At 53.1% G+C, this 9,885-nt stretch overlaps 1 protein-coding gene across 7 annotated transcripts; it reads left to right on the forward strand.

Moving 5' to 3' along the window:
* Positions 1–33: 33 nt before the first annotated feature.
* ACRBP (acrosin binding protein) lies at positions 34–9,668 on the forward strand. 7 transcript variants are annotated; one of them, XM_058558964.1, is made up of 11 exons: positions 34–111; positions 216–393; positions 913–1,163; positions 1,505–1,723; positions 1,915–2,009; positions 2,513–2,630; positions 3,542–4,010; positions 4,486–4,618; positions 7,128–7,598; positions 8,684–8,767; positions 9,328–9,668. In XM_058558964.1, the coding sequence occupies exons 3-11, from the start codon at positions 1,121–1,123 to the stop codon at positions 9,448–9,450; spliced, it is 1,755 nt and encodes a 584-aa protein (XP_058414947.1). In that variant the 5' UTR covers positions 34–111; positions 216–393; positions 913–1,120; the 3' UTR covers positions 9,451–9,668. The 7 variants fall into 7 exon arrangements, with proteins under 7 accessions (XP_058414947.1, XP_058414946.1, XP_058414949.1 ...); XM_058558966.1 differs by lacking the exon at positions 34–111 and having other exon boundaries at positions 242–393; positions 7,128–7,307; positions 7,431–7,598; XM_058558963.1 differs by lacking the exon at positions 216–393 and having other exon boundaries at positions 39–111.
* Positions 9,669–9,885: the final 217 nt, after the last annotated feature.

Genomic DNA, 9,885 nt, shown 5'->3' on the forward strand with positions numbered 1-9,885 from the left:
CTAGTTGAAGGGGCACCCCTTTCTCTGTGCCAAGAGGATTCATCCTGGCCTTGTGAATGGGAGAGAGGGGGCAAGGTGGAATGCAGAAAACTCACATGTAAAAGAATTTGGGTAGGTGAATAAAAGCTATACATGTTGGTCTGCTGTGTTTATTGTAGAGACACTCTTTTAGTACCTGTGCTAAGCATTTTTTTGCATCCTCTGGGTTGGATAAGAAGTGGGAGGATGACATGCCAGAAGTAGGACAAGACATGGAACTAGAAGTGGTACCTCTGCACCAGAATCTACAGCTTCTCAACTTGGGAAGGACGAAGCTGGCTGGCGGGGGTGTGCCTCAGACCAGAAGTTGCCAAAACTTTTAGAATTGTGCATCGCATCTTTTCTCCATAAAACGTATTCCACTTAATTTCTAATAAATGTGTTTTGTGTTTTGTATATGTACTATTACCTTAAATATTAACTTGATATATCTTAAACACAAAATAGAAAAACAAATATTTCCCCTACTCCAATGGATTGTCTTGCTCACCTCCCAATTGGAAACCACTTCCTTAGCTGAGCCATCCTTACACAAGCTTCTCCTCACCTGAACCCTGCTCTTGTTTCCCCTTCTGGCTCCTTTCTTAGCTGGAAGCTTCCTTTCCAGTTCCTACCCAGATGGGCCCTGACTTTGTTTTGTAGTTCCACTTCCGCCTGCCACAGAACCCCGCCTGTACTCACATCTAGGCCTCACCACCTGTTGGGCAAATTGTTTCTGGAACCTCCGTCTCCTCCTCTGTAAAATAGGATAATGATAGTATCCCCTTTATGGGATTACCCTGGAAATGAAATAAGGTAATACAAACAACACAAGACCTACTCCATCAAAGGTCCTGAGTCAACGATAACCTTTGCCATCATCATCCTCCCTAGGTGGATTGTGACACACACGAGGACCCATACAGAGCCCGCGCCCGTTCCCGAGGCCCCGCCCCTCCGGCCCCGCGGGCCGCCCCCGACCCTTTGTGACGTCCGGGCCGCACCTGCTACTCCCTGTTTGTCGCCCGCGCCCCACCAGTCCTCTGGCTTGTCCGTTAGAGGCCGTTTCGGTCCGGGAAACGCGGGCGGATCGCCTGGGGCCATGAGGAAGCCGGCCGCTGGCTTCCTGGTCTCGCTCCTGAAGGGTGAGAGGGCCCCGCCTACTCAGTCTTCCTCCCCGCCTCAGCCCTCCACCCCACCCCCCGACCCCCCGCCGACCCCGCCGGGAACCCTTCCTTTATGGTTTCTGAACCGCTTTCTCATGGTGGTAGCGTTGGGTTTGCTCCCGAGCTTCTGAGCTCCTCCGGATCTCCCCCCGGTCAGACCTTTGCCTTTGCCCCTGGAGTCCCCTCACCCTAATCAACACTGGCCAGACAGCCCCCAGTTCCTAATTTATACGGGGACCCCTTGCCAGTCTGGGTCTGTCCTGGGCCCGGAGCGGGATTTGGAGTTCGGTCCATGCGTCCCTCTGTTCCCCGCCTCGCAGTGCTGCTCCTGCCTCTGGCACCTGCCCCAGCCCAGGATTCAATTTCGGCCTCCACTCCAGGCAGCCCTCTCTCTCCCACCGAATATGAACGCTTCTTCGCACTGCTGACCCCAACCTGGAAGGCAGAGACAACCTGCCGTCTCCGTGCCACCCACGGCTGCCGGAACCCCACCCTGGTCCAGCTGGACCAATATGAAAACCACGGCTTGGTGCCCGACGGTGAGGGCCCGACGGTGAGGGCCCGCCTAGTGGGGCAGCCCTGTGCTCACTTGAGACAGAGGAGGGGTATGGCTGGCACCTTCCCTGAGCCCATACTCTCCACTCTCCAGACCCAAGGAGCCCACTCACTGCCCCTCTGCGAGGGAGTTCCCGGTTGTGCGTTCACCTTCTCCACCCCTGCCCTTTCTCAGGTGCTGTCTGCTCCGACCTCCCCTATGCCTCCTGGTTTGAATCCTTCTGCCAGTTTACTCAATATCGTTGCTCCAATCATGTCTACTATGCCAAGGTGAGGCCCAGGACGAAGGTGGGGTCTGGTGTTCCAGGGCCAAGGGAGAGGAGGTGCAGTGAGCAGTTGAGGAAGGGCTCCAGGAGAGCCATCCTTAGATCTCCCCTCCCTGCCTCTTTGCCAGTCATTTACCCAGATTACATATGAATGCCGTCTCACCTGGGCATTCAGACTGTCAGAACAATCCTGCTACTGCAAGTGAAGTCAGGAAGAGGGATGGGAAGAGGCAAAGAGGTAACCTCTTCCATTTCTTCTAACAGGTCAATGATTTCATATAAGTCAAATGCAAAAGAGTGAAGGCGGGGGTGTGGCCCAGACACAGAGTTTTATCTTGCAGGGGAACTCTTTCCCAGGTCTAGAGGGTTCCACCAGGGATCACGTCCCTTCATCCCTGCCCGGGAACTGTGAGAGAGGAGACATGCTGCAAAGGAGACTGAGGAATAAGCTGGAGTAGGAGTCCGTGCTTTGGGAAGGGCGTTCCCACTTTCCTTCTCTTCTTGCAGAGAGTCCGATGCTCCCAGCCAGTCTCAATTCTCTCACCTAACAATCTCAAGGAGTTAGACTCTTCTCCTGAAGTTCCGCCCACCACGATGACCTCCCCCATGTCATCCCACGTCACAGGTAAGACCCTCCCAGCACCTGGGAGACTACCAGCAACTCCTTCCACAAATTCCAGAGCCCAGGATTTAAGGCATCAGTGGCAGGGAAATGGGAAGAATGTTGAGCAGGGTGGGAGGTGGTGGGAGGCAGCTCTTTACATAAGAGAGAGCGTGCTTTTTATTTATTTATTTATTTATTTATTTTGCTGAGGAAGATTGGTCCTGAGCTAATGTCTGTTGCCAATCTTCTTTTTGCTTGAGGAAGATTTGCCCTGAGCTAACATCTGTGCCAGTCTTCCTCTATTTTGTGTGTGGGTCACCGCCACAGCATGGCCGCTGACAAGTGGTATAGGTCCGCTCCCAGGAACCAAACCCAGGCCACCGAAGGGGAGCATGCCGAGCTTAACCACTAGGCCACAGGGCTGACTTCCAAGAGCCTGCTTTTTATGAGTACAAATTAGAGTCTTCCGGCCCCCCAGTGTCTTCTGACATTACTTACGATTCTGCCCTGAATCCATTTTTCCTAGCTCCCGAAGACATTCCTGCATTTGGAAGTCCTCTGGGAGTTTTATAAGCTAATGTCTTCACTCAAAAAAGGATTAGTTGCTAGCTATTCAGAATACTTGGTGTTTCCTAAGTGAGAGGGACACAAGGTGGTGTTTGAGGTGGGAATTAGGGAAGAGGAGCACTTGTAGTGGAGGTGGGAAGGGGACACAGCCCACCACCACCACGGTCGCCATGGTAATACTCTTTGTTTTGATACTTTTATTGTTTTCTGTGTTTTTTACTTGACGGTGTGAATAAGTGTGCTTTGGGCTGCTTTCCTCTGCCTTTAGTTTCTGTGTGTGTCTCTCTGTGACAAAGACGCTTGGGGCCCAGAACTGACCATCCCTTTCCATTCTCTTTCTTGGTCCCTCCCAAACCCTGCTGTAGCCACAGAGCGACCGTCCTTCCGGCCCTGGCCCGAGCGGCTTAACAACAACGTGGAGGAGCTGCTACAATCCTCCTTGTCCCTGGGAGGCCAGGAGCAGGGCTCTGATCGCAAGCAGGAGCACGGGCAGGAGCACAAGCAGGAGCAAGAGCAGGAACACAAGCAGGAGGAAGGGCAGGAGCAGGAAGAACAAGAGGAGGAGCAGAAGGAGGAGGGAAAGCAGGAGGAGGGACAGGGGACAGAGGAGACCCTGGAGGCAATGCCTGGGCTGCAGACAGACTCAGAGCCCACGTTCCAGTCTGAATCTTTATCTTCCAACCGCTTCTCCTTCACTCCCCGGGTACGGGAAGTGGAGTCTACTCCTATAATGATGGAGAACATCCAGGAGCTTATTCGAACAGCCCAGGAAATGGATGAAATGAATGACATATATGAGGAGGACTCCATCTGGAAAAACCAAAGCCCTGGCAGGTACAGGAAGTTCTGACTCTCCCACTGGCCCTCCCCTCCCCACGGACTTATTTGGGAATGAGAAGCCCTGTTTCCCAGCTTCGGCCTCCAGACCCACTCAGACCCTTGGGCTTTAGGTGCACGTGGCCTGCCTCGTCTGTTCTGTGGCCATCACTGGCTTAAGCACTGCCCTAGACGCCCATTCTCTACATGATGCAGTGGGATGAGCCCTGTACCTGGAGTTCTCAGGCTTGGGCTCTGGTCTTGTCTCTGGCCCTGATTAGCATTGCAACTATGAGGAAGTTACTTCCCCTTTCTGGACTTCAGTTCCTCATCTGTAACAAGAGGACTTGGTTCGGAGGCCTCTAAGGCCCCATCCAGCATGCTGAATGTGTGTGACCAAGACCAGATGCTAAGGGAAGGGGAAAAGAGTGGATGTGGCTTTCTGTCCCAGGCCTCTGGCCCATCCCCACCAGCCAGCACTGTCTTCTTGCAGCCTCCTGCAGCTGCCCCACGTGGAGGCCTTGCTTGTGCTGTGCTACTCGATTGTGGAGAACACCTGCGTCATAACCCCCACGGCCAAGGCCTGGCAGCACTTGGAGGAAGAGACCCTTGGTTTCGGGAAGTCGGTAGGCATGCCATGCTATTTAATGGATACGTGTTCACTGGGCATCCTCTGGGTATGGACACTGTACTAAGCTTTGGGAGTGGAGGATGGGCAGGATACAGACAGCGTTAGGCATCATTGGAGAGATTCTCTCCAGGTGGGAATCCCTTCTTTGGAAGGACATCTGCAGCTCTTTAAAGGAGGAAGGCTCCAGACCTAGTCTAGAATCCATTCTCATCCAGAATTCATTCTTCAGCTCTCTGAGTTATTAGGCTTGAGTCATCTCTTGATCTTCAATACTTAGATGAAGCTCTCCTTTCCAGAGAGTTCAGAGAACCTATTCCAGGAATCTGTAGAGAGATTCCAGTCTCAATGTGGCCTCAGCACCCAGCAAATCCTATTCCCAGGAAAACATCCTTTGAGTTTTCTTTCCTTTTTTTTTTGAGGAAGATCAGCCCTGAGCTAACATCTGTTGCCAATCCTCCTCTTTTTTTTTTTTTTCCGGCCGAGGAAGATTGGCCCTGGGCTAACATCCATGCCCATCTTCCTCTACTTTATATGGGATGCCACCACAGCATGGCTTGACAAGCGGTGCGTCGGTGCGCGCCCAGGATCCAAACCTGTGAACCCCGGGCTGCCAAAGCAGAGCATGTGCGCTTAACCACTACACCACGGGGCCGGCCCCTGAGTTTTCAAATAATACAAGTTAGCAAACATTTGTTGAGAGCTAGTGTGCCATCCATTCATCCATCTGTTCAACCAATATTGATTGGGCACCAACTCTGTATTAGGTGTTTGAGATTTTAGCAATGAATACAATAGATCCAGTCCTCTGTCATGTAGTCTAGTGGGAGGGATGGACGAGGAAACAGACAGAACAGTGTGACGGGATGAACACTGTGATGGATAAGTGCAAAGTGCAGAGAGAGCAGATGGGAGCCCAACTGTCCATGTTTGGAAGGATCAGAGAATGCTTCTTAGAGGAACTGATGTTTTAAAACTGAGACCTGAAGATAAAAGAAGTTAACCAGGCAAAAGAAGGGGCTTGGGAGAAGGTTCCTGGTAGAGGGAATAGTATGTGCAAAGGCTCTGAGGCAAGAAAGAAGAAATTTCATGAGGGACCAATAATGAGCATACTGCTCCTCCTGCCCCACCCACCCCTGGGACTCAGTAGCATTACAAAAGGAGTATGGTGGGTGTTGGGGAGAGATTTTGTGTGTGTGCGTGTGAGGAACATCAGCCCTGAGCTAACATCTGTTGCCAATTCTCCTCTTTTTGCTGAGGAAGATTGGCCCTGGGCTAACATCCGTGCCCATCTTCCTCTACTTTATATGGGACGCCACCACAGCATGGCTTGATAAGCAGTGCATCGGTCCACGCCCAGGATCCAAACCTATGAACCCCGGGCCGCCAAAGCAGAGCATGTGCACCTAACCGCTATGCCACCGGGCTGGCCCCTAGAGATTTTTTTTTAATTGTAGGAAGTTCAGGAGTCATAGGGAGCTCACTGGATATTAGGGCTTGGTTAAGGGAGCCCATTTTACCTGGAGCGGAGCAGCAGGAGAAAGAGTCAAAGAGATAGTAAGAGTCATAATGTGAACAATCTCGAGTGGCAATCTGAAGCACTTGTATTTAATTTGATAGGAAAAGAATTCAATAACAGTTTTTGGTCAGGGACATGATCATGCCTGCTTTATGTGCTATCGTAGGAAGTAAACAGGTGACGTAAGAGATTCTGTGCACTGTGATGTGCTGTACCCATGGGTGAGGAAGGAGGATGATGGGATTGATGGGAGATGCTGCTGAGCAAGATCCTCCTGATAATGCTGAGGATGCTCAGTCAGGGCGGAGAGTCCAGCTAGGGACTCTGAGATGGGCAACTTCCCTCGGAAGGATGTGTTTCAAGAACTTGGAGGTTTTTGAACCTAAGCACTTGGGTAAAGTATAGGTTTTGGAGTTCGAAGGACCTGGATCTGTGTCCCAGTTCCACCGTCTATTAATGTGGTTTTGAGCAGGTTGCTCAGCTCACAGAGCCTCAGTTTCCTCATCAGTCAAACGGAGATATTATTAGTACCTGTGCTAGTATAGGGTTCTTGTGAAGACTAAACGAGATGATGGCGTTTATGGCCATGGTGCCTAGCACTGTGTCAGCTCTTTGTAAATATTAGCATCATCATTATCAGAGAAAGGGAAAGGGAGCGATTATAGGTCACTCAATGGTAGACATCTGTTCGGTACTTGGCAATGAGGATTTGGAGCTCGGGAAGGAGACGAGAACTGGTGATAAAGATTTGGATGTCACCTGCAGAGAGATGAAGATTACCTGGGAGTAGATGAATCATCCGGGAAGCAGGTGAAGAAATAGAGAGCTGAGGCGAGGTCCTTGAGGAGCCCTGGGGGAGGGGGGCAGGCAGAAAAACCAGAGAAGCTTTCGGAAGACCCTTAATGCAAAGATGTTCTGCGGGGAAGGCTCTGGAGGGCTGAGGCGTGGGAAAGTCTCAGCCTGTCTCTCAGCCACATTCCTGCCCCAGGTCTGTGACAGCCTTGGGCGGCGACACGTACGTTCCTGTGACCTCTGTGACTTCTGCTCCCTGAAGCTGGAGCAATGCCACTCGGAAGCCAACCTGCAGCGGCAGCCGTGTGACAACTCCCACAAAACACCCTTCCTCAGCCCCTTGCTTGCATCCCAGAGCATGTCCATCGGCACCCAGGTACCTAGCCGGGCAGCCTGCTGTGGGGAAGGCCCCAGGCTCCAGGCAGGACTGGGCAGCGGGAAGGGAGGCCTGCAGGAGGGCAGGGGCGTGCACTTCTCCCCTGCCCCCTGTGCCACACAGACAGGGACCCCAATATCGGGCCGCTTTCGTGGGCTGGATTTGTACGGTGGGCTCGGCATGGACTTCTGGTGTGCCCGGCTAGCCACAAAGGGCTGTGAAGATAATCGAGTCTCCGGCTGGCTCCAGACTGAGTTCCTTAGCTTCCAGGATGGGGATTTCCCCACCAAGGTCAGAGCCTCTCCCCAAAGGTCAGCTCCACCTCACTTACCCCAGTTCCTTCTGGTTACTTGCTCTGGGTAGCCCTGGGATGTGGAAGGGGGCTTGGGCCCCTGGCTTCTGAGAACCAGTCCTCACTCCTCTCTTGAATAGACATCCCCCAGTAGAGTAGGACTGTGTTTGGCAAAGGAGTAGGAATCCGAGGGCTGGGAGAGCGCAGGACTGGGAGGCAGGAGACAGAGGTTCTGTCCCAGCTCTGCTGGTTCCCTGCTGAGGGCCTTTGGTCAAGTCCTCTCCCGTTCTGGGCCAAGGTTGTACTCAAATCTACAACACAGGACTAGATGATGCCTGAGAGCCATGACCGGGTACTTCCCTGCCTCAGTCTGGCAGGCTCCTTCCCTGCCTCTGCCAGCACTTCCCCTGCTCAGTGGAATCCACTTTGCTCCCTCTCCCAGAGTGACCTCCCCTGTGGAACTACCTGTTGTAGTTGAGAGCCAGGCCCTTCCTTCTGTGGTTTAGCAGGAAAAATCAAAGCAAGGAAAAGGAGGGGCAGCTTCAGAAAGGGCTGGTAGCTGAGATGAGGGCCCTGTCCAGCCCCTAGATCTGGAAGGGGTCTCAGAGATCATCTCAGCCACTCCCTGGGATTTATAGATGGGGGGTGTCAAGGTGCACAGAGGGAAGTGATTCACCCAAGGTCACACATTAGAGATTCTCCTACCCTCTCCCTTACTTACCCATCCTCAGAAGGCTCCCTGAGGTTGGATCACTAATCGGGCCCCCTTCCCATGCTCTGGACCCTTAGTGCCCCCCTCCCCAGGTCCCCAGTCCTCAACTACTTTCCCAGCAAGCTGACCAGCAGAACAGCCACTTCTCCCCCAGCTCATGGCTTCTTCCCAGCCACTGAACCATGACTGAGGGGGGCACAGGAAAGGCGAGGGGACAAAGGCCTCTTCCTCTGGAGGGGGCACCCCGGGTGTGGAAGGTCTGGTTCTCAATGGCCACACTCTGCCCCTGCTTTGGCCACTGCGGGCACTGTCTGGAGGGCTGATGTCTTGTAAGATTTCTGACATCTCCGCATCTCCCCATCTATGGCTTAGATTTGTGACACAGACTATGTGCAGTACCCAAACTACTGTGCCTTCAAAAGCCAACAGTGTCTGATGAGAAACCGGAATCAGAAGGTGAGCCTCTCGCCCCGCCCCTTCCTCCTCCATCAGCCCATTAATCAGTCACCAAGGTGGGTCTCTCCTGAGACCCTCTGCTCCTAGCGGCAGGGATGTGGAGAGCAGTCCCTACTTGCCTCTCTGGGCAGAGGCCTCCACCAGAGCTCTCTCCTCCACTCCTCCAGTCTTGGAGTAAGTGAGGCCCTCTCAGGCCAGAGGGATCAGGAAGGAATGCTGCAGATAAGAGGTGGGGGCCCTGAGGGCACCAGAGGAAGACCCCCCAGCTGGGTTTGGGATTGGCTGTTTAGGTCTCGGCCTGCTCCCGCTCTTACTCACCAAGTCTGGGACAAGTCACTTCCTCCTCCAGCCTCAGCCTCCTCACTTCTGAAAGGAGGGGGTTGGGCCACTTGGTGTCTTTGCAACTTTAAAAACCCACATCTGAGTTCTTCCTCCCCTCTGCTGCCCTGTGCCGGTGCCTCCTGCCTCTGATTCTTGTGGGACTTCTGACACCTCCCTACCTCCCCACCTCTGGCTCCTGGCTCTGTGACAAAGACTGTGTGTACCCAATCCCTGTGTAGGTGTCCCGCATGAGATGTCTGCAGAATGAGACTTACAATATCTTAAGCCAGGCCAAAAGTGAGGACCTTGTGCTTCGATGGAGCCAGGAGTTTAGCACCTTGACTCTAGGCCAAGCTGGATGAGCTGGGGTCTGTCCTGTCCCCACCCCAGCCCGACCCTTCCACATCCTCCATTGCTTTTAGACCCCATCTGTCACTTTGCTTCGAGGCTGCCCCTTCTGGGTCTCTTACCTGGCCCCCACTCATGTTTTCCTTGGGTTGGGGCAGCAGTCTCAGAGAGATCCATGATGGGAACTCCAACCACCTTAAAGGATGTCCTTACATAAAGTGTTTATTTTCAACCTGTGTGGCCTATTTTGGTTATGATCCTATCCTCAGCACTGCCATCCTACCTCATGGGAATCAGCTCCCCCCTCTTCCCCCCGGGGTTTATGGATCCATCTGCAGGTGAGAGAACCTCCTGGGAATGGTACTTAGGGAAGCAGCCATCTGCCGGGAGAAGAAGCCCTAAAAAATCAGGGAGCTGGATTGAGGAAGGCCGCGCCTGGGGTCTTGGGA

This window comes from Diceros bicornis, chromosome 17, assembly GCF_020826845.1.
Source record: "Diceros bicornis minor isolate mBicDic1 chromosome 17, mDicBic1.mat.cur, whole genome shotgun sequence".
NCBI classification, from domain to species: domain Eukaryota; kingdom Metazoa; phylum Chordata; class Mammalia; order Perissodactyla; family Rhinocerotidae; genus Diceros; species Diceros bicornis.

Coding starts and splice junctions, on each gene's coding strand:
- ACRBP (XM_058558964.1), top strand. CDS start 1,121: ATGAGGAAGCCGGCCGCTGGCTTCCTGGTCTCGCTCCTGAAGG. Junction 1,724..1,914: donor CCACGGCTTGGTGCCCGACG/GTGAGGGCCCGA, acceptor GCCCTTTCTCAG/GTGCTGTCTGCTCCGACCTC. Junction 4,011..4,485: donor AAAAACCAAAGCCCTGGCAG/GTACAGGAAGTT, acceptor GTCTTCTTGCAG/CCTCCTGCAGCTGCCCCACG.